The sequence below is a fragment of the Puma concolor genome, chromosome A1, assembly GCF_028749965.1.
Source record: "Puma concolor isolate L17-30 chromosome A1, mPumCon1.1.hap2, whole genome shotgun sequence".
Classification (NCBI taxonomy): Eukaryota; Metazoa; Chordata; class Mammalia; order Carnivora; family Felidae; genus Puma; species Puma concolor.
Genome location: NC_141667.1, coordinates 161,058,710 through 161,084,136, shown reverse-complemented (window position 1 = coordinate 161,084,136; position 25,427 = coordinate 161,058,710). Strand labels below are relative to the sequence as shown.

Genomic DNA, 25,427 nt, shown 5'->3' with positions numbered 1-25,427 from the left:
GGGGTGGTCCTGAAAGCACACGTTACTGTTAGCCTCATCTTGAAAACAACACATACTCTCGGCATCTCCACGTTGATGCACTTGGGTGAACGTAGATGACGTGTGACCTAAAATTCACCTCTGTCCATTTCTGCAGACAAGAACCCCTGTGGACATGCTGTCATGTCATTCTAAAAGCTCTCCATTCACCCTCTGATTCCAGTTGAAAAATCTCCGAAAACGGGCAGAGATTTGAAAGATGAGACATCAATCAACTTGATGCTCAGGTCAGTTTGTTGAACTTTCAAAGTTAATTTCCTTTTAAAAAGAGTGGACAGGACCGGATTTTTAGGCTGGTGAGACCAGTCTGCTAAAATTTCTTACGGCAGCCACGCCGACAGTGCCTGAACCTGCAGATTCTGGTTCCTGTGACGCTCACCGCGACCGTGAAAAGCGATCTTTGAGCAGGCCACCGGCTTCCTCCCGGGAGGGCGGGGAGGGAGTCCTGGTACTCGTTTAAAATCGCAACACAGGGGCGCCTGGGTGGCTCAGTCGGTTAAACGTCTGACTTCAGCTCAGGTCATGATCTCACGGTCCGTGAATTCGAGCCCCGCGTCGGGCTCTGTGCTGACAGCTCAGAGCCTGGAGCCCGTTTCAGATTCTGTGTCTCCCTCTCTCTCTGACCCTCCCCTGTTCATGCTCTGTCTCACTCTGTCTCAAAAATAAATAAACGTTAAAAAAAAAAAATTTAAAATCGCAACACAGAAATACGAAAGACATCAAATCATCTTCACTGTGAATTATTTGTTCTGCTGAGTAACTGGCAAAATAAAGTGCTATTTTTTTTAAACTCTACTGAACTTAAGAGGTAAATGCTTGGAGACTGTATTTCCTGCAGTAAAGTTCTGAACGGAATATTAACACTTACTGTACTGAAGGATGTCTCCCCAAAGCATTTAAAAAAAAAACTCCACCCTGCTGCCAGCTGGTCCTCCGTCTATTTTCCACTTACAGTGTCACACCATGGGAATGTACGAGAAGCCGTTCTAGCAACAACAGTTTTCGCTTTAATTTGAAAAACCACGGATCAGGAAATCACTGAAATAGAATTTTTAGAATCTGAGCTGTCACATCACCTTTAGGATGTTTTCTTTTTGTTAATGCCATGTGACAATACAAAAATAACCACAATTTTTATATAAATAGTATTTCTGTTAAAATTCTGATCTCAACTTAACTATTGTTAGTTACAAATAAAAGGTAGGTATCATAAATTAGGGTAAGCAGAGCATGCAAATCTACAGAGTCTATGTCTGAGTTCCTAGATTAGCATGAAAACCAATCACCGCAACAAATACCTCAACATATGCCTCGTGTGGAGAGAGGAGGCCACACTGAGCGCTCACTGCCACAACCGTAAGGTTTTCGGAGAGGCCCCTGTGGCAGTTTCAGTGGTTTCTATATGGAGTGCTCCCCCTTTCTAGGGTTACTTGAAAAATCAAGTCAATTCGAATTACGTAGCTGGAAAACATTGACACGCGTAGTTTTTACAGATTCAGAACCTTCTTTGTGATTTAAAACGGGCAATGGTTCATAACACAGGAAACTTAAAATATTTGCAGGCAACATTTGGATTAAAAATACATATACATACATGAGGTGCAGAAGCACATGTACTGAGCGTAAGCCACTGGCGTGTGACCACCTTGATTGACCAAGAGCTGCCGCTCCCCAGCACTGCCTCCTGAATTACCGCTAGTAAGTACTGTGTAGCATGGAGCCAATTTAAATATGCCAACAGTTCAGCAAAAGTTTAACAGTACGGACTAAAACCGTTAACTCACGATTCTGGTTACTTTAAAATTTGGTATGCTGTATCTCAAATACATTAGTAACTATTCCTAGATGGAAATAAGCAAATACATGGAATCGTTAAAAAAAAAAAAAAAAAAAAGATAAAAAAAAGCATCACTAAATGTCCATTTGTACAGACAACATTAGCAAACATCTAAAATTTCTTCAGCAAAAGAAAAACATGTGTATTTTTAACCCTTTGGTATCCAAACTCTTAAATTTTGAAGACTTTCTTAAATACAGTCTTCAAGTAACAATAGGAAGAAACTTTTTTAAAGTATTTACCTGAATAAATTTGGTGCCAAGTTTTCATTTCAAGGTCAATATTACTGAGGATAGTTTTATACTGCAACTGAATCCCAATTATGTTTCCATACATTAAAGGATGAGAGCATCATTCAAAGAGTCAGATAAAATTAACTTAATATGCTCCCACTGTAATTTAGCAAAGGAAAAAGATCTCTGACTATAGAAATCATCAGTTATTTGAAAGCACTATTTATAAAGGCAGTAATTACACAATTATCAAAATCTAGGTGCTAGTCAAGGTATTATGAGATTAATCAAACTTCTAAACTAAGTCTGTCGACAACTCTACAATACTGTCAGTCCACCTCTGCTCCCGTCTGGCAGGAGCTATCTCAGGAAGGATTTCATCCACGGTGTCTGTAGCACCTCAGCAAAAGGGGAAAGAGCCAGCAGAGAGCAAGATCAGACCAGTTGACCGCAGGGACAATGAGCTAGGGGAGGCAAGAGCAGGAGGGGAGCAGGACTGGAATGCAGAGGATACAAAATCAGAAACTAATTCAGAGTTCCAATTCTGGTAAATTTCATAGACTGTTATTCTTTTTTTTTTTTTTTTCAACGTTTATTTATTTTTTGGGACAGAGAGAGACAGAGCATGAATGAGAGAGGGAGACACAGAATCGGAAACAGGCTCCAGGCTCTGAGCCATCAGCCCAGAGCCCGACGCGGGGCTCGAACTCACGGACCGCGAGATCGTGACCTGGCTGAAGTCGGACGCTTAACCGACTGCGCCACCCAGGCGCCCCCATAGACTGTTATTCTTAAGGGCAAATAAGTGAACAAATGAATAGAAACCACAAATTTCAAACATGAATGAATGGCTAATAAAATAATTCTGGGCAAGAGTTGCAAACAAACTTGCCACAAGGAACATCCAATCTGTTCATCACACGTAAATGCCCTAAGGGGAATTCTGCTTCCAGACAGGGCTCTACAGGCAAGGACGCAGGCTGGGTCACATAGATATGACCACCACTTAGGAGCCAAACTAAACCAACTGAATTTCAGTTAAGGACGTCTGGAAGTTCGGTAGTATGTATACAGTTTTTGTAACATTAAACAAAAACCTATCAAGACCACAGTGCAGACTTTTGTTCCTACAGCCGACTGTGCCTGTTTTCTAAATTAGGCAAGAGAGATTTTTTTAGAGTGAGTCACTGAACTTGCTTACATAAGGCTATTGGTGCTTCTCCAGTTATCTGATGACCACAGTTAAGTTCCTCTTGGGATCAAAACAATTAAGTTAAAATATACGTAGCCCATTAGAAGGTCTGGTCACCATGGAATCAGTGGCCTCCCCGGAAACGCTCTCTTATCCGAAGCCACGGAGACCCTGCCATGACCTAATTACACACTAGTGCCCGTATGTCATGGCATGGAAAGGACCAGCAAATGTGCCTGAGACCCAAGCACATCTAGATGCACTCGAAGCCCCGCAGAGTCCCTTCAGGTCTACTCAGAGGCAGGAAAAAAGCTATCTCAATATGTGGTTGACACGGAAAGGTTTTCCACTTTACCTCTCAAGAAAACACTGGTGCCAAAATACTGAAAGTAAAGATAATCCAAGGCTTGAAATGTCAGTTTACAACATCAGCAGTAAGAAGGTGTCCTTAATTATCCACAGGCAGTCGGCAAGTTTTCAAGTCTGTCTCCAAAATCACATGAAGACTTAATCTTATACTATTACTTATTTGAGTGTCGAAAAGAAAAATGGGGCAGTGACTGTTCACATGCCCTCCATGTGGGCAGCGTTCAGGTTTGGCCTGCAAGACAAAGTCAACTGTCAGGTAAGCAAGGCTGGGGACAGGGACAAGTAACTGACGTATGGACACCCCACACCTGACATACTGGAGGAGGATGGGGCTGAGGACAATCTGCAGAGATGCTGGTAATTTAAAGTCCACACACACGCAGTGTGCTCACAGAACTGCCACTTACTCCCGTGTTATTTTTCTTTTTGGACGTAAACAGTGGTAAATAACAATGACCATCATCTAAGCCAGATAACAAAACCTCACGAGAAAAAGAAAACTTGGCACCAAAACTCAAGATGTAAAATAAGAAAAGGAAAAAAAAAAAACTCCATCAACATACTCACGTGTGGTGCTAGAAAATGTAACACACGATGCACAGCAGCTGACATGCGTTATCTTACAGATGCGGCCTATATTGACAAGTAAGTTATAGAACAAACCATTCTAGCCACAGACGCCTGGTACGCTTGCCCTCACCATTATCTACCCAATGACCAAAAAAGCAGCAACTTAAGACTGTGGCCACTTTATGCAGCTGATACATAAAAAAAAAAAAAAAAAAAAGTAGGAATTAATAACAAAATTAATAATTACCACCAAGTGTGACAAAATACTGACATGAGACAGCTTTTAATCTATTCGCAGGAAAAGGAAAAGTTTATATCATCTCCTAAATATCATAGCATGTAGTATGAAGAATTAAGAATCTGGCCCATTCTGAACTGGAAAAAACATAAGTAACTTTAGGTAAGTAAATTAATACTGTCCCCCGTGACTGTCTTTAAAAAAACCAAACAAACAAAAGGCATTTTATTTGCCACGACTACTCTTTACCATGAGGAGCATTACAGGAAACAAGTAAAATAGATCTAAGTACCATAATTTGGGGGACACAAACTGTTATTTGTTGGTAGGCTGTGTTACACTTTATAGTTTAGTGTGCAAAACAGATATCAAAAAGCAATTTACAAATTAGCTTACTAGCAAAACTGGCAATTTATCCAGATGTTAAACTAAATAACCACATAAACAACAGCAATAAATAATGATTACTTGTGTGCTCTGTCTCCAGGCCAAAGACTTAGAATTTTAAGAATCGCTTTTGGCTAGGTGGCTCAGTCTAAATATTTCTTCTAAAAACCATCTGAAGGTTCAGGCAAGGGAGATCACCATAATGCAGGGTCTCGAGGGAGAGGCTCTTATACTGAGAAGGAAAAACAGACTGGCACTCGAGGCTGTGCTCAGTCACACTTGGTGGAAAAGAGACACTCGAGGGTCCTGTAACCAAGGACAGAATTATAAATAAAAGGTTCTCATTTTAAAAAGACACCTATTAAAAAAAAGATATTATTTACGATAAATATTTATTGGCTCAAAGGATTAAGCTATTCACTGAAATGAAGAAAACTAACATCTTAGTAATAAAATGTTCAGGATCGATTAGACTATAGTTTAGAAAAATAAGTCGTTAAAGAGGTCAACTTCTAATTATTCATTATTTCAATAAATGACAAGTGATTTAATCATTTATTTTATGACTCTGTATTTCATAATCAAAGCTTCTGTTATTAAAGATTTTAGTTTTTAATCTAAACACAGCTAAGAAAACTATGAATATAACTTCACTGTGAAGCAATCCAATGAGCATCGTCTCAAATTGTATAATATATATTCATATTATCAATTGTTTCTACATTACCTTAAGTCATAATTACATATGAAGTCACGAGGTTCCCTGCAACGTAACAGTTAACACAGGGCATATTTATCATACTAAATTTCTATGTAAGTAAAAATTCCAAGCCCAAACTAATGACTTGGCTTAATAATATAATACTTAATGAAACAGAAGCTCAGACACTAGGAGTCTAACGACAGCCCCTGAGATTACAGCCTATAATAGGCTTCGCATTAATCTATATGGTTTTGCTGTCCAGGATCTAATTTCAATAAATGTATTACAACACAGAGTCAAAACAATGAAGTGGAAACCAAAGGGTTAAACTAAGTTAGTTTTGTGGGTTTATTTCTCCCAAAGTCTAAATTTTCACATTTCCAATTAGAATAAAGTGGTTTGTAATTAATTCTTATGAGATATTCTAGACAGGGTAAAACAAAAAAGCTGATATTATAGTTATTTTGGTTATTACAGCTCTATAGCTTACACTCAACATTTAAGGGTGAAAACCGCATCCATTTTGTTAATGCTGTGAACTGCAGAAGAAAAATTTTTACAATATAAATCTTTAAGAGAAAGTTAATACAAATGAATTTAATATCTAAACTAAATGCCCACTGCCATGACTAGCTAATGATGTTTGCATATAAGATCACATCTTCAAATTAATACACTCAAATATTAACACTGTTCTATCAAACCATAAGTAAACTAGCTGATGTAAACTGGGAGAAAACACGATTGCAATAATGTCATCAGCGTGAAGAACTCAGAATGAGTCTCGAGTCTTTAACGTATATGGTTCCATTTTATGAGAAGTTATAAATCATTAAAAGTCAAAATAGGCTTTGACTCACATCTGCTAAAGATGAGAAAATCACAACTTAGAAAAGCAAACTGTCTGCAAGAATTTTGGGACCGGAGAGGCTGGAAAAGATTCTCTAACCCAATCCAAGGCCCCCATTTTGAAATTAACACTGGCAAAAAGAAGTCTGAAGACTTGCCCATGGTGACACAACTAGTTGGTGGCCAAGTCAACAATGCCAGGTTCCAAATTTAAGGAGTTAACTGCCATTTCCACCCTGGCATCCTGTCGTGGCAACAGTTCTGCGGCTGCTGTGATGAAGCTCCCTCTGCTAATCGTCAACCCGCAGTGAAGCCTCGCTAACACCAACTGGTCTACAAAGCACAGTTCCATTGCTAATATAAACACAAACTTGAGGACTGCTGCTTGCCCTCAGTGGTGCTTTCTGGAAGCACAGCGCCCTGACTACATCTTCGGGGGAGGAATGTGCGGAGGCACTTACTCGACGTGAGCCCCGTTAGCCACCAGGGCGCTGACGCAGTCCAGGCTCCCAGAGCGGGCCGCCTTGTGAATGGGGGTCTCGCCCTCACAGTCCTGAAACAAGAAAGAGCACACGCAAAATATCAGCTCCAACAAGACTCTGACATTTGGAATAAAATACGTGCCTCATTCACCTCTGAAACCAAGCAACATGGTGAGTCAAAGCGCAAGCAGGGCACAAAGAAATGTGGCTAGAGATGCGGGAGGGAAAACACAGTCCGCCAGGGAAGGGGCAGGTTCGCCTTGATTCCTCGGTCAGCAGGGACGGCACGTACGTGCAGGACAGAAGTTTAGAAATGATCTTATGCTAGATCTTAGCACAAATGTGTCGTATGTAAAACCCCAAACAACCATCCTCTAACAGGTTAAAGAGAAAAGAGTAACCAAGGCCAAGAACACAGGACATAATGTCAAACGTCTGGTCTGGTCCACGTCTACCACAGGGCTGGCCTGAGCTGGGGCATCACCAGTGGCTCCTTTGCATTTTCTGCCTTGAACTTGAATTCAGACCGTGATGGCGGAGGCTAAAGGGTCAGGAATGAGGAGAGAGAGAGAACACAGGGCCGCACACAGCCAGCTTCACATCCAAACTCAGGATGCGTGTGATGGGCAACTTTGTCCAAGGACCGGGAGAAAGTCTGTGTCAGAGAGATTCACGCTGGAGACAGCAGAGAGAGACCAGACCCTGGGGAAGGACTGTGAGGAGGAGTTAGTTCACAGTTCACACTGTATGAATGGGAAGAAATCCAAAACACAATTTCATTCATAGGTTCTCGGGTACAGAGGAGGTAGAGAAAGATACAGCAGACAGAGAAGGAAGTCGTTTCTGTTGTAGGACTTCCTGGCGGGGAAATGCTGACCAAGTCCTCACACTTCACCGTCCCTGGAAGCTGAACTTGGCAGCAGACGACCGCACGTAACAAAGGGGGGGCCGCTGTGCACCTGGCGTGGCGCTCAGAGAGCAGCTCATTCACCAGCGAGACACAGCAGGGGGCCACTTCTTCCGGTGTACACGGGCTTGCACATGGGCTCGCAGGGGACACTCCAGGGTGCGGGGCGGTAGCTTATTTTCCAGAAAGATGTGCTGTGAAAGACTCCGGTGTGCAGTGGGGAGAAAAAGTATGCACATTACTTTAAAAAAAAGAAAAAAAGAAAAAAAAGCTCAAAGGGGGTGTATAGTTCTAAACAGAACAAGCCCATTTTTGAAGCAAAAAACACAGAATCTCATGTGGCTACACAGGAAACCATCTAGTGAATGGAGACCCTTAATAAAGCAGAAACCCATCTCTATCCTCCCAGAAAGGTGGGAAGGGGGGATGGGAGGCACATGACAAGGACAAATAAAGATGACACAGAGGTATGGCCAGGAAGAGTGGAATGGAGATGTGGGAGGGGGCGGGGGGGGGGGGTCGTGCCACCCCTGACTCCCTCCCCCAAGAAAACAGGAAAGGGTTTTTTCAGCTCTCTTTGCAGCAAGGAGAAAAGGCAAAGGTTTGCTCTATTACTTCAAGACGGCAGGACAGCAACAGACAGGACAGAGCAAACCAGCTCCTGCTCTGTGCCCTGCGAGGACAGCACCGTCCAGCCGGGCAGGAAGAGCAGACACCACAGAGAAGTGCAGCCAGAGAGGAAGACTGAAGAGCCATTTTAAGGCTACTCAAGGCTCAGGTTCAGGCCAGTCACATTCCAAAAATATCAAATATGGTGTCGTCTGATTCCGGAACTATTGTGGGCAAACTGAGTAAGAGAGGAAAGTGGGAGAGGTGCCAGGAGTGCAAAGATAGATGAGTCACCTTGCATTCTAAAGAAAGAAAAGTCTAGTTCTAATCCAATTACAAGAAACTAAAAGGGGTATCAAATTCCACCAAAGTTCTAGGAAGACATTAAAGGCATGGCCTGTAAATAATACGAAAAGTGATGCCCGTGGGTAGTCCACACAAAAGTGACCAAGAACAAATCCCCTGAAAACTTGCCTCACTCCCTCTCTGGGTAAATGCACGACTCTGAGCCTTCAGACAGGACATCTGAGTCCAGTAACCCCATGTGCCAAGTTCACAGATAGCAAAGGAAGTCTCTGTGAAACTCGAGAAAAATGAATTTAGAACAGGTAGGAACTAATATGCCACAAGATTAGGTTAGAAGATGGGTCAAAACGGGGGCATCCAATTTTGGCCTAGGTCACGATCTCGAGGTTTGTGGGTTTGAGCCCGACGTCAGGCTCTGTGCAAACAGCTCAGAACCTGGAGCCTGTTCCACACTGTCTGTCTCTCTCTCTCTCTCTCTCTGCCCCTCCCCTGCTCATGCTCTAAGATAAACATTAAAAAAGAAAAAAAAAAAAGATGGGTCAAAACTAATAAAACAGTTGTAAGAAGAAATGCTAGGGGAGGTTCAAATCCACTACACACACAAACAGAAAACTTTAGAGAACCCTGGACCTGATTTTCTGACCGTCTGTGTGGGAGATGAGAAAGTGTCTACCTTAGGGTGAGTCAACACTTGCTGGGGGTGGCTAACGAAAGGGCTGTGTGACCTCAGAGGTCGCTGGGTGCCTGTCCCAGCAGGCCAGCCGCTAATCCAGAGCAAGCCGGCATCTGAGACTCAGCCCGCAGCCTAACACATGCGTAACATGGGAGACCACAACTGAGACCCTTTCAAGAACAAGGGCAGGACGCTGGTAACCCCAGGTGACCACCTCGGAAGGGAGAGGACTTGAGGGGAGCGACAGGGAGTGAGGTCTGGGGACTCCTGTCCTGGGAGCAGGACGCCGGAGGGTGTCCACACAGGACTATCTAGAGCAGTCCTGTCGTCCAGGGTAAGGACTGCACTGCTGTAACATGTTACCTGAAAACGGACTCTTCTAGATTTAAAAATATCTGAAAGGCAACGCCAATTTCTTTAGATTTTCTTCAGATCTCTGTAAATTAGATGCTATGTCACAACTGAATGAAAATTAACCCAATGTTTTAAATTCCACATTAACATTAGTTATTAATCACTACCATTTGTGGATGATCCACATTCTGTCGACAAGGAGACTGAGCCACAGAACAAGGAGCTGCCCCAGGCCAGAGAGTGGGGGAGGTGGCCACCCCCAGGGTTCTGCCAGGAGGTTGGGGAGGAGAGAAACAGCACCGGGACAGGCAGGTTGGGACAGGCGACTCCTGGCGCCATAACCGTGTGGAGCAGACAGCCAGAGCCTCTGGTAAGAGCAGCGGCATGTGCGGTCACCCCCTGTCCCCCATCCCTGCTCTACAGCACCGATACAAAAGCCTTTCCTCAATCATGGGCTTGGAGGTGTGCAGCTGAGTTACTGAGAAGAGAGGGCTCACAAGCTGTTACACCTGCTTCCCATCAAGGGATGAATCTTCAGACAGAAACGCGGAGAAGAAATAAAAATGGTTTTGCACACAGTAGGCCCCTGATGATGATTAGTAGAAAAAACATATAAAACCAGGGTAAAGAGAAAACTAGGAAGGCATAAAGGCATCCCCACAGAGCCTGAGGCACAAGCCCCTTAGATGAACTGACCCTCAGGGCAGGGTCTCCCCCTGGGACCACTTTGGTCAGACTAGCCTGAGTCGTCTACACCTGTTCACCCACAAGTCCCCAGTAAGCAAAACTCTCTCCTTGAGGTTTTTTCAAGGAAGTGAAAGGAGTAGTGAGAACACACCATGAAGTACACGCACGTGCACACTCATGCTTGCACACTTCAACACACAATCCCTGCACGCCTGCTGTCCGGGTGACCACACGACACCTGCTACTTAACTGCGTCCAATCTCCACCCCCAACTGCTCCCTGAAGCAGTCCTGACTCAACGCTGGTCGGCTCGCTCACCATAACTTAACCACGCACAAGATTTAATAGCCACTTCTTCGCCAGCACGGGTGTGTTTCACAAGGATCTGTGCACATGAAGCGAAGGCAGCTGTGAGCAGGGGAGCCAGGAAACCCGGGCTCCAGGCCAGACTCCTTCAGTCACCAGCTGTAACTGGGGGCAAATCACCTGGGGTCACCAAGGCTCTAAGTCCCCGAGCAGGTGAAAGCACTCTGTAAACAGAAAGCCCTGCTCTGTGAAGGGCCTATTATCCACAAGTAACTCAATAAACAGAAATTCCAGTTAGCCCAAAGGTTAAGATATCAAACTCTAATTAAGGCCTCACTTTAAAACTCAACACCATGTAATTACAAGTAGAAAAAGAAAATAAAAACCAAGTTAATCACCGGCACTCCCTTACCGGTTTGTTAATGCTGGCTCCAGCTTGGATCAACCAGATGAGGCACTGAGGGTGTCCCCCAAAAGCGGCGATGTGGGCTGGGGTCTGTGCGTAGCGCGTCGTGGACACGTCCAGAGTGGCCCCAGCTCTCACCAACTGGATCAGGCAGTCCAACTTTGAAAACAGCAGAAGGGAGATGACACGCGTAAGTGTCGTACACTATTAAACACCACACACGCCATTTCAATTCTATGATGCAGATAAGTGGCATTTTTTTGTTACCATTTTTTTTTCCGTTTAAGGGAACACAAGCCGTTCCTTTGCAATACAAATTGTAAAAAAGCATTTAAAAGTTATTTCTCCTTGTCCTGGTAAAAAAAAGTTCGTACGCAGGAAGAAAAGTAAAAACTATTGATGTCACACAAACTTAAATATCTGCACATGTCCATACGATGCAGCTTCGGGGACTCGGGTGAGAGGCCCATCCTCCAGACAAGTCAGGAACAAGATGTGCAGAGTGAGAGGTGGCACTCAGTCCCCCACCCCCGCCCGGGGGAGAAAAGGGCCTCACGAGTGACTAGGAGACCACACTCCACAGCCAGGCGCCCATATCATCCTAGCTCATCACACTCAACAGATGTGCAACACATGCCTACCGCAAGCCGGGCCTGCGGTCCCAGATGGCCTGCGGTCCGCAGACTCACACTGACACCCCCCCCCCACCCCCCGTGTGTCCTCAGACCGAGGGGCCGGCTCCCTTTACCCTCTTGAGGCACAGGGCAGAGCTCACAAAAGAGCTCTCCCTGCCAACGGCTGTATTCCGGGAGACAGCCCTCAGAGAAGGACAAACGGCCACACCCCAACCTCACCCCACAGCTCTTATCGTCTTTCTGCGACTTAAGTTCAGGTCACCGTGATCACCCTGTGCAGGAGATGAGCCCTCATACTTTGGAGCACCCAGATTTAAAACACGCTCTCTCGGTCTTCTAGGAACTGAAAATCTGGGAGTGACGGCTCATAAAGAGACACACCGTTGGTATACTTTCACACACCGGCTTTATTGATGGACCCAGTGAAAAGTGACAGTGCCAACAGAGACAAACAGGTGTCAAACCCCAAAAACGGCAGAAACAAGGATGAAAATCAGCTGGTGTGCCAAAACCGGTTAATCCCGTAACATCAAGAGCTCCTTAGACTTAACTCTGTCACCTATGCGTTCACTTTGGCAAACTGGGTTTGGAATGCTGGAAAGATACTGTTCCATGCGACAACTTATAAAAGCAAAGTGTAATTAGGGATTTTAAATAATGCCTAGTTCTAGAGGAAAAAATAAGCCTCACAAAAGGTCAGGCAGCGTGCATAATTGGCACACTGATAGGAACACCAGCTTGAAAGTTGGGAATAGTTCATAACGTGCAGGCCTGAGCACAGCAGAGGCTTAAATGTACAAAAAGCAGGGAAGCTGCAGGCGATGGGGCAGGAGGGACTGGACTGAGAACCCGGAGCCCTGACTCCTGGCCTCATTTCTGCCCCAACAGCTTTCTCACACTGAAGTAACTAACTGCCTCCAGCTATATTTGGTATCCAAGGTTAACCGACAGGAGGTGGAGACTTTCAAAAAGTGAATTCAGTGGGTTTTACTTCTTACTGCTCATAAAATATACATAACACGCAACTTACAATTTTTAAAGCATGTTCAAGCCCTTATAGCTACTTGTATTCCCTAGAGATACCTAGGGGCATCCGTGGGTTGGTAAATAAATACTCTGAATGAATGTCTGTAAGGCTGTTTTAAACACCGTCCGGAATGTACCAGATTGTCATGCTCAACTGGAGAATAAATCAACAGGGGAGCCTTTTCGAAAAACGCTGTCCTTGCCTGTTACGGGGTAGTCTTCCCCCAAAACACTGAGGGACAAAAGACGTGGAGAACCAACGCTCCGAGTTACCCACCATGTAAACATAAAGCAGAGCAAGACGCACTGGACAGTGGACAGAGCCTCAGATGGGGACACACAGGGCTGGGGGGGTTTGGGGGAGAAGGGCCAGAGAGGCTCCTGTACTTGCGCCTGCTATCAGGTACGGACGGGGCGCTGGCACGGGGACCCCCAGCGGGCACGCTCTTCCAGACCCGGCTGGGGTCCTAACCGCTGTCCTAACCCAAACCCCCTCTCGTTTCCTCCACCAAAACCACTCTGACTCTCCCATTTCGTGAATCACAAGCGCTGTCCCAGGAGATACACCTGTACTGTGAATGTAGCCGCAAGGAAAGCAGCCTCACCGACAAAAACACGTCCCTGAAAGGAAATAACTCACTTCACGTCACTGCACGCTTCTCCACAAAACCCTTTCTCCATTTCGGCCCCGGCTCCTCGCTTCACGGGGAAAGCATTTTTTTTACACGTCCGGAATTCTGGTACATCAATCTCTACCATTAAAGCGCTGAAATGCAGCGTGGACCTCAATCGCTGACTCGCCCTGAGCTGATGATTACGAAACGACGGAGAAGGGGACGCAGAGGACCCCCCCGCCCGGAGGACTCCCAGCAGCCCGGTGCAGCCCCACACCAGCCCCGGGTCCAGACAGCTCGCGCCCCGCGGGTGTCCGCCCCCATGGCGCCGGCAGCACGGCTCGCAGCTGACCGCGGAGGCGCGAGCTGCCCAGCCCGCCGCAGCCACCAACAGCCTCCGCCAGGCGCGGCGCCCCCGCGAAGCCGGCGCCGTTTGAAACTTGCGCCGCCGCACATGCGCCCGGGGCCCCTCGGGGCGCCGTCGCCTCGGGGCCCCGTGCTTCCGCCTCGCGCTCCCGGCACGCCCTGCGCCCCCCTTGGGGCCCCGACCGTCCGCGCCGCCGCACATGCGCCCGGGACCCCTCGGGGCGCGGGCGCCGCCAAGACCCCGCTTCCGCCCCGCGCTCCCGGCACGCCCCGCGCCTCAGCCCCCACCTTCCCCGACCCACCACGGGAAAGCTGCGGAAAATGGCGCCTTAAAGCGCCCGCGCCCACCTTGCCGAAGTGCGCGGCCCAGTGCACGGGCGTCCAGCCGTAGAAGGAGTCTTCGGCGGCCAGGTGGGCGCGCGGCGTCTGCTGCAACAGAGAACAGAGCGCGGCCAGGTCCCCGTCGCGGCAGGCGCGGTGCAGCGGGAAGCGGAGCGACAACAGCTCCTCGCTGGAGAAGCCCGCCTCCACGCCTGCGCCCGCTCCTGCCGTCGACATGGTCCGTCACCGGAGAGCGCGGGCTAGCTGGCCGAGAGGACGCGCGGGTGAGGACCCGAGAGGCCGTCGCCTGAGCACAAAGGAGCGAGAGTGCCGCCGCCGCCGCCGCGTCCCGCCGGCTGCCGAGCCGAGCCCAGCCGAGCGCGTACAGGGGGCGGGGCGGGGGCGGGGCCTACCGCGGGCAGGTCTGAGGCCCGTGCCCGCGGACGCCGGGTCTGAAGGTGGGGCCTGCAGTGCCAGGGGGCGGGGCCTGGTGGGGCCAGGGCTGACTCCTGGAGCAAGAGCGGGCCAGGGAGCAGGGGGCGTGGCCTAAGCGGAGGCGGAGCCTGGAGAGCAGGCGAAGTGGCCTGGAGCAGGGGGCGGTGCCCAGCTGGTCCTGGGTAGCGGGCCTGGACCAGGAGGCCGGCCGGGAGTGGGGCGGAGCCTGGGGAGTCCGTGATGAGGCCGGGGGCAGAGGGCGGGGCCTAGTGGGGTCCCGGATGCGGCAGACGCCTGGAGCGGGAGGTAGGTCGAGAGAGGGCGGGGCCTGGGAGCGGGCGACGAGCCCGGGGGCAGGGGGCGGGGCCTAGCGCGGTCGGAATGAGGCTGATGCTCCGAGCCCGAGGCTGGCAGGAACCTGGAGCAGGGGGCTGGGAATGGGGAACCTGGAGCCGGGAACGGAGGGAGGGGACTCGGGAACCCGGAACGGGGACTTGGGATCCGGGAACGGGGAGTGCGGGGGCGGAGAGCCCGGGGGCCCGGACTGGGAGGCGGGGAGCGGGGAGCTGCGCCGAGGCGGATCCCCGGCCGCGCGGGTGGGGTCGGCTCTCAGCCGCGTGCCCCACCCAGACCCCAGGCCCCGCAGTCCAGACCAGCCTCCGCCCGGCTCTGTCCTCTCCAGGCGCCTGCCTGTCGGGCGAGCTTCGAGAGCAGCCAGCAAAACCCTGGAAAATCCTGTCAGTGACAATCACAATGAGAATCACAGTTTTCTTAACAGATTTTTTCCTCTTATGAGTAATACGTGAATATCAATAATTTCACTATCGAGGAATAACTACTATCAACGTTTATGGGTAGTTCCTTACAGTACCTTTACCACATAGTTTCGTTATATATATTATTTTTCCTTGTATATATTGCCTTTTTTCCTTTTTTTTTTTTTTTTTTTTACAGAATTCTGAATCACAGTAATTCAACTTTAAGTAGGTAACCAGATGTCTGGGAAAATAATAGTGCATGAGCTAGCACCTGGCAGCATTAGTTAATAAGAAATTAGGCACCTCGTGCCTAACAAAGGAAATTGTTAATTTATGGTATAAACGTACAACACATTCCTCTATTCGTTAAACAAACATGTTGATTACCATGCGAATGGAGCACTTTGGGAGGTGCCCCAGATGCAGTGAGGGAAAGCAGCAGTATATCAATTCAGGGGGTGATTAGTAATGCATGGGAAATATGAATGAGGCAGGTTCTGTTTCCTTTCCAGGAATTTATAATCTAGTAGATGAGGCAGGGAAGAATATTTCAGTAGGCGAAACAGTACCTTTTTTGTTTGGACCAGAAAGGTAGAACTATGCTGTAAACTCATTGCAAGCTTGAATTCTGGAGCAGACAGAATTCAACCATTTTTCTTTTCATACACCAGGCTGATTTTAATCTCATTATGTCTGTAAGATGTGCACCATAATGACTTCCATCCTTCCTGGGAAAGCAGCACCCCATTTTGTAAGATGCCTTGTCATCTGTAATAACTAGAGGGAGGGATTACTTATGCCTCTTTATAGTGCCTGCTGCAGTGGACAGAACTGAGACACAGATAAGCTGAGAACTTGCACAAGGACAAACGGTGTGCCTGGGGCAGAGCTGAGAATAATTGCCAGACCTAGTTTCCAATCCAGTTAGATTTTTTTAACTTTGGAATATATTTTGCATAAAGAGCCTTAAGGCCTAGGAAAATAAAGTAGGTTATAGTGGCACCATACTTAGAATGCCGTCTTTCCTCAATTAAGGTTACTTTCTGGTTTTCAGAGTTGCTAGGAGTATGTAGATATTTATTTATTTTTATGTACATATTTAAGTAGCTGAAATAGATCGTCAACCTAGATATGATGATGGGTCCCTAAGATAGCCTGCATGATAATTGTGGATGGAACAGTTATAAAGGGTGTCCAATGAGTACTCCAAATTCCAGTGTTCTGGTTGGTTGGTCCCAAGTTTTGCCCAACTCATTATTACCAATTATGGATTTTCTTTGGGATTCTTGTTTTTACAAAGCTCTGGGGCAAAGGGAGGAAACCAGATTCATCACTCATGTGCTTTGATTTATTTGACAAAGCAACCATAAATAAGTGACAGAACATTCTCTTCTTGACCAAACTACTCTGTCTCCCCCCAAATTTTGACTAGGCTTAAATGTTCGGATTTGTGTATTTGTCTCTGCATTGTCCAGTTTTAGCAAGACTCCTGCTAAGTTGGTTGAGCTAGAATTCCCATCCCCCATATCAGATCGTCTTTGATATCTAATCAGTTTCTTCACCCCCCAGCCACCCCCAAGTGGTGTTGGCTCAACCCAGCCTGCCTTCAGCAAGAATCCTGCTGGGTCAGTTTAGCCAGAACCTGATGGTTAGCTGACCCTGCTGTTTTGTCGTAGTAATTTTCCACCCTCCATCGCCCACCCAGGGTAAAGAAGTTGCCCATGCTGTTCTCAGAGCCGAGTCTGATCTCTCTCCCCACTGCAAGCAAAAGTGGGGTCCTGGTTCCCACTTGCTGTAGCCTCCTCGGAGTACAGTCCACCTTACTATGCTTTAACACGTCTCACTAAACGATGTTTTTGACTAATAATCTTTTTCTTTAACATAAGCAAACTTGTGTATTTGAAGAGGTGATTCGGAAATATGAAAGAAAAGAGGAAGACCCAAAATCCCAAAGTATCAAAATAAGATAACACAACCCCCCCCCCCACCCCCACCCCGCACTTAGGATTGCATTGTGTGAGAATTGCTTAAATGGGCTCAGGTGAAGGCTCGACGCCTCAGGTGAAGGGCTCGGGTGAAGGCACGTCCCAGTCAGAGGTGCGCAGAACTGCCCACACGCTGTGGAGACATCAGTGGGGCTGTTTTCACACTTGGAACAGGACATGGTCAACGCCGTGTCATGGGAGGGGAGACTGCAGAAGAAAGCAGGACCCAGGCTATGCACCACGCTAAGACACTGGCCTTCATTACTGCAAGTGAGAGGCTTTGCTGTGATGCCAGGTGATGGGTGAGGGCTCAGAGGAAGACCCACATCCGATTTGCAGCTGGCTGTGTGTGGGTAGCCCACTGGAACGGTGCCCTCAGCCTGGGCTGCAAAGTGGGAGCACAGCCTTACTGTTCTCTCTTGTCCATGACCCCCCATCAACCTCCCTCCATGGGGCTAGATCCATCTTTTAAGAAGGCAAATACACTTAAAATTGGACACCGAGCAGTGTCTCGGTCTGTTCCAGCCTGCAAAACAAAGTACCACAGACGGGGGGGTTTAAACAACAAACTGGAAGACTGCGAGTCTGAGATCAGGATGCTAGCAGGGACCCTCTTCCTGGATCACAGGTGACATCTTCTTTCTGTGAACCCACTCAGTGCAGAGGGAACCACCTCTCTGGTGTCTCTTCTCTGCGGGGCACTGACCCCATCATAGACGTTATCCCACCCTAACCACCTCCCAAAGGCCCCACCTCCAGATAGCATCACGTTGGCGTGAATTTCGGGGACACAGGCATTCAGTCCATAGCAAACGACTTCCCAGACTCCTGTCATTCAGATACCACTTCCACGTGGATTTTTACCACTTCTGCGTGGACTTTTGTATCCACAGAGGATCTGTGCTATTAATAATTTTCTTAAAATAACTTAATTTTTTGGAATTACTGACTTTACATTCTCTTTATTAAGAAAACACCAATGAGTTTATGGTGCCAACTACATTTTCCTCATTTAAGCAAATCCACAATAAAATAACACATGTTCACATGCTTCCCAAATCAGTTCCCATGGTTGGTGGTGCTACACCACACTTTGGAAATTGCTCCTTGGGAGCAAAATCCCAGATCTGTTCCTTGGCCTGTTGACATGCCTACAGCCAGGGCCTGCCTGCCTCTCTGGACTTGTCTGTCCTCCTCACAGGCTGTCCAGGGAGCCCTTGAAACCAAGGGTGCTTCTGCTGAAGGCTCCCACCCCATTCCCAGCGCTTCTTTCCCCTGTTGTGACCAAATCATGCCTCCCTGAGTGCTTTAGAATGTGACCTGATTTGGAAATGGAATCATTGTAGATGTAACTAGTTAAGATGAAGTCATAGTGGGGTAGGCCAGCCCCAAACCCAGTGTGACTGGTGTCCTTATAAAAAGGGGCATCTGGACACAGATGCACACATGGGGAGAACACCATGAGGCAGAGATGGAGGGGTGCAGCAGAAGTCAAAGAACCCCAAGGATGGCCAGCAACACCAGAGGCAGGGGTACACCTGGGGCAGGTCCCCTGTCACGACCTCCTTGGGAGGTCCAGCCCTGCCCACACCCGGCCTCCAGAGCGAGAGGGCTTAATTCAGGTTGCCCAAGCCCGGTTTGCTGGGCTTGATTGTGGCAGCCTCAGGACACTTGCCCAGGACACAGGCTTTGCTGGGGAGGCTCCCCCACTGCCCCCTGCCCCCTGCCCACAATCCAATCCAAGTGCCTCTCCTTCCAGAAGCCTCCACCAGGCAACAGCTGGAGCCTCCTTCCCCTCTACTCCAGGGTTCCCAGGTGTCTGGCATTTTAGTTTCCTCCCACCCTTGGATGAAAACATTCAAAAACCCAGCAAGTAAATGTTACTCATTTTTAGTCATAAAAACTTGATTGTTAACAGGCCTTTTCTGAGATGGCCTCTCCACTTCCAACAGGCCTCTTGACGAGTAGAAACATGCTCCAAGCTTGCTTCTGGTGGCTCCAGGTGGGAAGGCAGAGAGAGGTGGCCTCTCTCTGCTCTGAAAGGGAGCCCCCAGGCAGGGCCCAGAGCTTGCTCTGCAAACCAGTGTCCTGTTGAATAAAGTACTGGATGGATGCCTTTCTCTCTCGCACCCTCCACCTCTGTCTCTATGTCTGTCTGTCTCTCCATATTTCCATCATTGTCTCTCTGTCTCTGTCTCTTACTCTCCATCATCACTGTATCTTTCCTGTGAGGACAGAGCCCCACCCATGCTGAGCCTACAATACAAATTTGTTGAGTGACAGGAGGCTAAAGGCTGAAACTCAGATCAGTTGGCAGCTCCTTGTCAGGAAGGGGAGACCTGCTGTGGACCAAGGATGTCAGTTATTGAGCATCAAGATTCTGGAATCTTACTGATTGTCCTGCATCTTACTCCTGTCTTGTGAAAAAAGTGATTAGTGCTGTAATGGGAAAAATTCAATTTTTTTTCCTTCTGATGTAGAAAAAAAACCAGTTCTTCCTCACTGTGTTTCTTCCCCATGTGTTTCCTTTGCCTTCACAGAGAACACTTCGCTTCTGATGCTTGTGGTCACCAAATGCGTGGAGGTTTTTTCCCCCACACAATTCTCTCCAACACCAGCTCAAGTCTGACACCATCAACCCGGAGATGGGACCAGACCCCACAGGTTAAGGGCTCAGCCCCACAGGACTGCCCCAACCTCCACTTCAGCTGCCACTGCCCCTGTGCTTCTGACTGACTCACTACAGACGGGAGGCTCCCACGAGCCCCTCCTAAGGTTAGTTTGCTAAAGCAGCTCACATAACTCAAGGGAACACTTAGAAGTTTATTAAAGGACATGAAAAAAAACCCCACAAATCAACATCCAGGTGAAGGGATGACAGGAAAAGGTCAGGAAGGGGCTCAAATCCACAAACTGTGAGATCATGACCTGAGCCAAAACCAAGAGTCGGATGCTTAACCAACTGAGCCACCCAGGCGCCCCAATGACTTCAACCGAACAAAAAGGACCAGAAATGAAGTAAAAGATAAGCTATAGGTCCACGGAAATAGACTGCAAGTCATTTAACAAAGGACTTATATTCAGCATATACAAAGAACTTCTACAAATCAAGAAGAAAGACATGAACAACAAAAATGGGCAAAGATATGAATAGGCAATTCACTGGAAGGAAACACGAATATCCAATAACCAAGACATTCAGTAACCAGTGATTTCTCCTGTCCTGCTGAATGGATTAATCCTGTCCACCGGCAAAAATTTGCATGCATGCTCTACCTTAGGACAACAGCTCTCTTTCCCATATGTATCTTTCCAGCGACTGTGCATATTTCTATTTCCCTTCTTCCCTAATGTCAAAGAATTTATATATAGTTGACACTTGAGCAATGGATCTTGGGCACTGACCACCACCACACAGCTGAAAATCCACATGTGACATTGACTGCCCCCCTCTGCAACTTTACTACTAATAGCCTACTGCTGATCAGAAGCTTAACCAGTAACATAAACAACACAGATTTTGTGTCCTATGTACTATATACTTTATTCTTACGATAAAGTAAGCCAGAGAAAAGAAAACCTTCTTAAGAAAATCACAAGGAGGAGGAAATACATTTACAGTGCTGTGCTGCAAAAGACCTGTATGTAAGTGCACCAGTGCAGTTCAAGCCTGTGGTGTTCAAGGGTCAGCTGTAGTTTTTGCCTTGCACTCCAGCAGGGCATCAGTCCCCAGCAGTCCTGTGGAATAGCTCCTGGCAAACTCATCACAGCCTCCGGGTTTGCCAACCCACAGTCTCTGCTAATCTTGTGTTTCAGGGTGTGGAGTGGCTGGGCAGCTGGCTCCTCTTGGGAACATGATGTCCTGGCTTCTGTGACTCTGCAGCTTTCCTGTGCAACCTCCAAAATGCTCAAGGGCCCCAGGCCTCAGTCCTAGGCCCTTTACTCTCTTTACTTTCTTCCTGGGCAATCACATCGAATCCCATACCTTCAAGTACTGTTTACATACTGATGATTCCTAAATTCATGTCTCCGGCCTGGACCTTTCCTGCAGCCCAGACTCATAAACCCAGCAGCTTAGTCCTTATCTCCATTAGGATCTCTCCTAGACAACTCCACTGATGCCCCAAATGGAATTCCTGAGTCACCCCTACACCTGTTACTCCCACTCACCACCCCACCCCCACTCTCTGTCTCTGTGAAAGACCCAGACATGTCTACCCAGGGGCTCAAGTCCAGCACCCAGGGGCCAACGCTATGCTCACAGTAGATCTCGGTGGCTCTACCTCAAATATGTCTTCAGTGCACACACTTCTTTCCATCCCTACCACCCCAAGCCATGCTTTCCTGCTTAAACCAGTGTGACTGCCTCTTGGCTTTTCTTGTTCAGGATATAAATCCAACAATGGCTCCGGCTTAAAACCTGCCAATATCTTTCCACTAATAGTAAAAGAATATCCACATGGCACAGACTTGAATGTCGTTAGTAAGATTGTGGAACTGAATTTAACACTTTATTTATATTTTAAAAATGTTTTAATGTTTATTTATTTTGAGAGAGAGAGACAGAGAGAGAGTGCTTGTGCAAGTGGGGGAGGGGCAGAGAGAGAGGGAGAGAGAATCCGAAGCAGACTCCATGCCATCAGTGCACAGCCCAACGTGGGGCTCAATCTCATGAACCATGAAATGATAACCTGACTTGAAATCAAGAGTCAGACACTTAACCAACTGAGCCACCCAATCCCCTCAATTTGACACTTTATTTAATTTTAACTTATTTAGATTTGGATTTAAAAGCAATTATTGGCAAAAATTTAAGAGTCTAAACAATTTAAAATCAACTTGGATATGAGTACCTGCTCTTTCTACTGTAACCATTGTGAAATGTAAACGCAGATCAAATATTCCCAGGGAAAATGTAGCACTCCCATTGAGACATGCCGTACCTGTAAAATGGACCCCGAATTGGTAAGAGTAAAAGAATACAAAATTCTTCATGAATGATTTTTAATATGGAGTGCATATTCAATTTGTAACATTTTGGATACGTTGGGTTAAATAAATTATATCGGTCAAATGATTTTCACCTGTTTATTTTTACTTTTTTTTTTAGCGTGGCTCATGGAAAAGTCTTCCTTATATACGTAATTCTCACATTTTGTTTCTATTGGTCAGCTTGGCATGTATTATCTATCCATAAATCAATGTAAGTAGTTAGTTTTTTTTTTTTGTTTGTTTTTTTCTCTTCTGGGGAATACCAGCAGTTTCTTTGTCTGAGTGCTGGGCTTGACCTCAGGCCTATTTTGAAGAAAGGAATGAATATCTTTGAAGAGTAGGATCACCAGCAGATGGTAAATGCTCCTGAGGACTTGGGAGGAATGAGAGCCTGAGCCCAGGCCAACCAACTGCTCTGCCCCACGGTGGGCACCTTCTCCCCTCCTCCAGGCGGCACGGGCAGCATCCTGGACTGTTCACACGGTGTTTCTCTTTCTCTTCCTCCCTCTCTTTTTGCTAAGTATGTGTGGTTGAAATTATATAAGCTAAATGCAAGTAAGTTAAATATGCATGGGATATGAGGCAACTTTCAGTTTAAAATAACTATAATGTAATCTTGTAACTGTTTATACTTCTAAACAGAAGTATAAATAGACATACCTATTTTCACCCTATAAATCGATGTGAGAAATGGTTTTTCACCTGTGAGTTTCTGGGGGGTGAGATGTTAGGGACAAATATTTTTTAATATGTCTATAGTACTTGACTTTTTAATGTTTATTTTTGAGAGCGAGAGAGACAGAGCACGAGTGGGGGAGGGGCAGAGAGAGGGGGAGACACAGAATCCAAAGCAGGCTCCAGGCTCTGAGCTGTCGGTACAGAGCCTGACGTGGGGCTCGAACTCACAAGCCGTGAGATCATGACCTGAGCCGAAATCGGATGCTCAACCGACTGAGCCACCCAGGCTCCCCAAGTACCTGACTTTTTAAATGAGCATTTTCCGGTGGGGTGATTAATGGTTCTTATAACAAAGTCTAGACATTACAGAAATACATAAAGTAGATAGTGAGATGAAGGTCCCTCATAATTCCACCCCAGTGATGGTCACACGTGTTGTATATGTTTACACACACACACAAATATAAGTATTGTTACACATTAATCTACCCATGGTGTTTCCGGTAAAATAGACTCCTCTTACCCACAGTGTCTGCACCTAAAATTGGTAAATTTTAGGCAGCTTTCCATGCTGGCGGTAGGCATCCCTGCCGCCCTTTCTAAAAGCCACGTGGTTTGCCCGTGTGTGTCTGAGCATGATTTATCTTCCTATCCTTTATAGATGAATGCATCTTTTTTTTTCTTTTTTCCAATTATGAGAGATGTTGCAGTGAATACATTTATATACAGTTCTTGGCATACTTGCCCAGTTTTCTGAGATGGAATCCTGGTCGATTTTCTGCACAGTTTAATGGCTTTACATACATTTCCAAGTTACCATTCAGAAAATGTGGGCAAATTTACACTCCCACCAACGATGTTTGAGCCTGCCTGTTTCCTCACACCTTGGCCAATACTAGGTATTAATCATATTTTTAACTTGAGGAAATCTGATATACAGAAGCGATTCATCCAGCAAGTATGTACGTCATTAACTTACAATTCTAAAAATATGAATGAGACTGCTACGGAGGGTCTATGTGTTTTAGGTTCCTGTGTGTTACGTATTCCTGCCGAGTTGCCAATTGGTTTGCTTGGGTTATTTGTAAATGTTCTGTTAATTTATTATTAAAAAAAATTTTTTTAACATTTATTTATTTTTGAGAGAGGGAGGGAGAGAGAGAGAGAGAGAGAGCGCGCTAAGAAGGGGCAGAGAGAGAGGGAGACACAGAATCTGAAGCAGGTTCCAGGCACCAAGATGTCAGCACAGAGCCCGATGTGGGGCTTGAACCCACAAACCGTGAGATTATGACTTGAGCGCTCAACGAACACAGCCACCCAGGCACCTCTGTTCTGCTAATTTATAAGAGCCTTTTATATTTAAGAATACTGACTCTGTCATGTTCCAGGGTTGTCTTGGCTATTTTAATGTCTCCCTTTCCTTGGCCAGACTCGTCTGCTTTATGCAGTCAAGTCTGACCACGTATTTTTCTTCATAGTTGCTGTCCTTGGAGTTGTGCTAAGAAAAGAATGCTGAGATTATGACAATATCCCTGTGCTAGCGATCGACTTATTGTGCTTCTGCTGTGGCGTCCACTCTGTCACAGTGGGTGGGACGTCCTGACGGGTTTTTGGTTGCCATAGACGCAGCGCCCAGCTTCAGGAGTCGGGGCTGCTGGAGGGCACGTGACAAGGGACACCGCCCGTCCTGGTCTGGGAGGGCCCTGTTTGTTCCTTCACCCTTGCTCTGCGGGGTCTGTGGCAGTAGGACGATGGGCACACACAGAGGGACAGGCCAGCCTCGCAGCTCCTCCCAGACCCCCGCGGACCATCTTTCTTGCCGCCCTGCACCTGGGGCCGACTGGTTGGGCACCTTCTCAGGGACAGGCCCTTCTGAGTCTGAGGGTACCCTCCCTCAGCCCTGGGGTCCCCTTCACTGCTTTCTCTCCACCTTCACCCTTGCTCCCCAACCACGTGGACTGTTGTAGTTCAAGTTCCTCTGTTTAAATGACTGGCTGGACCCAGACTGGCACCGTTGCCTCCTGTGTTCTCCCAGGCTTTGGGGTGCTGATATCCTTGATATTTACATCTTGAACCCATCCTGGGCGGCGTGTGTTAAAGCTCTGACTTTGTACTTTCCCAGGGGGCTCGTGCACTGTCCCCAAACCTCCCGTGTGTCTCTGCATTGACCGTCTGTCGTGTGCACCACACATCACGACTCTCAGGATTTCTGGACACCCCACTCTGTTCCGCTGAGGTTCTGTCTGTTCCTGAGCCACAAGTCTAGAGCCCGTAGCTTCATAACACACCACTTGCCAGACCCCCTCTCATGTCTGTGTTCCGAGAGGACATCTCAACAACCACCACCCACTCCCTTTCTCCCCAACATAGATGATCTCGGTCCACAACAACGTTTAAAGATAGCAATACAAAGACCGACGTCCTGGAAAACTAAAAATTCTAACTTCCCAGGAGCAGAAAGGAATAAATG

General features: G+C 47.1%; 1 protein-coding gene and 1 long non-coding RNA gene across 2 annotated transcripts in view; one reads left to right on the top strand and one right to left on the bottom strand.

Annotated features, from left to right (window-relative positions):
- The window catches only part of ANKRD10 (ankyrin repeat domain 10), a 33,603-nt gene extending 19,238 nt beyond the window's left edge, over window positions 1-14,365 (bottom strand). Inside the window, exons 1-3 of the mRNA XM_086708371.1 lie at window positions 14,137-14,365; window positions 11,154-11,306; window positions 6,879-6,970 (exon numbers count right to left, since the gene is read on the bottom strand). Of these exons, the coding sequence (XP_086564497.1) occupies window positions 6,879-6,970; window positions 11,154-11,306; window positions 14,137-14,346 (455 nt within the window). The 5' untranslated portion in view covers window positions 14,347-14,365. The remainder of the gene's footprint in view (window positions 1-6,878; window positions 6,971-11,153; window positions 11,307-14,136) is intronic.
- An 82-nt stretch (window positions 14,366-14,447) lies between these two features.
- On the top strand, window positions 14,448-22,364 carry LOC147584611 (uncharacterized). Its single transcript, XR_015251752.1, has 2 exons — window positions 14,448-14,850; window positions 19,828-22,364. It is a non-coding gene; the product is annotated as an uncharacterized LOC147584611 (long non-coding RNA).
- The last annotated feature ends 3,063 nt before the right edge of the window (window positions 22,365-25,427 follow it).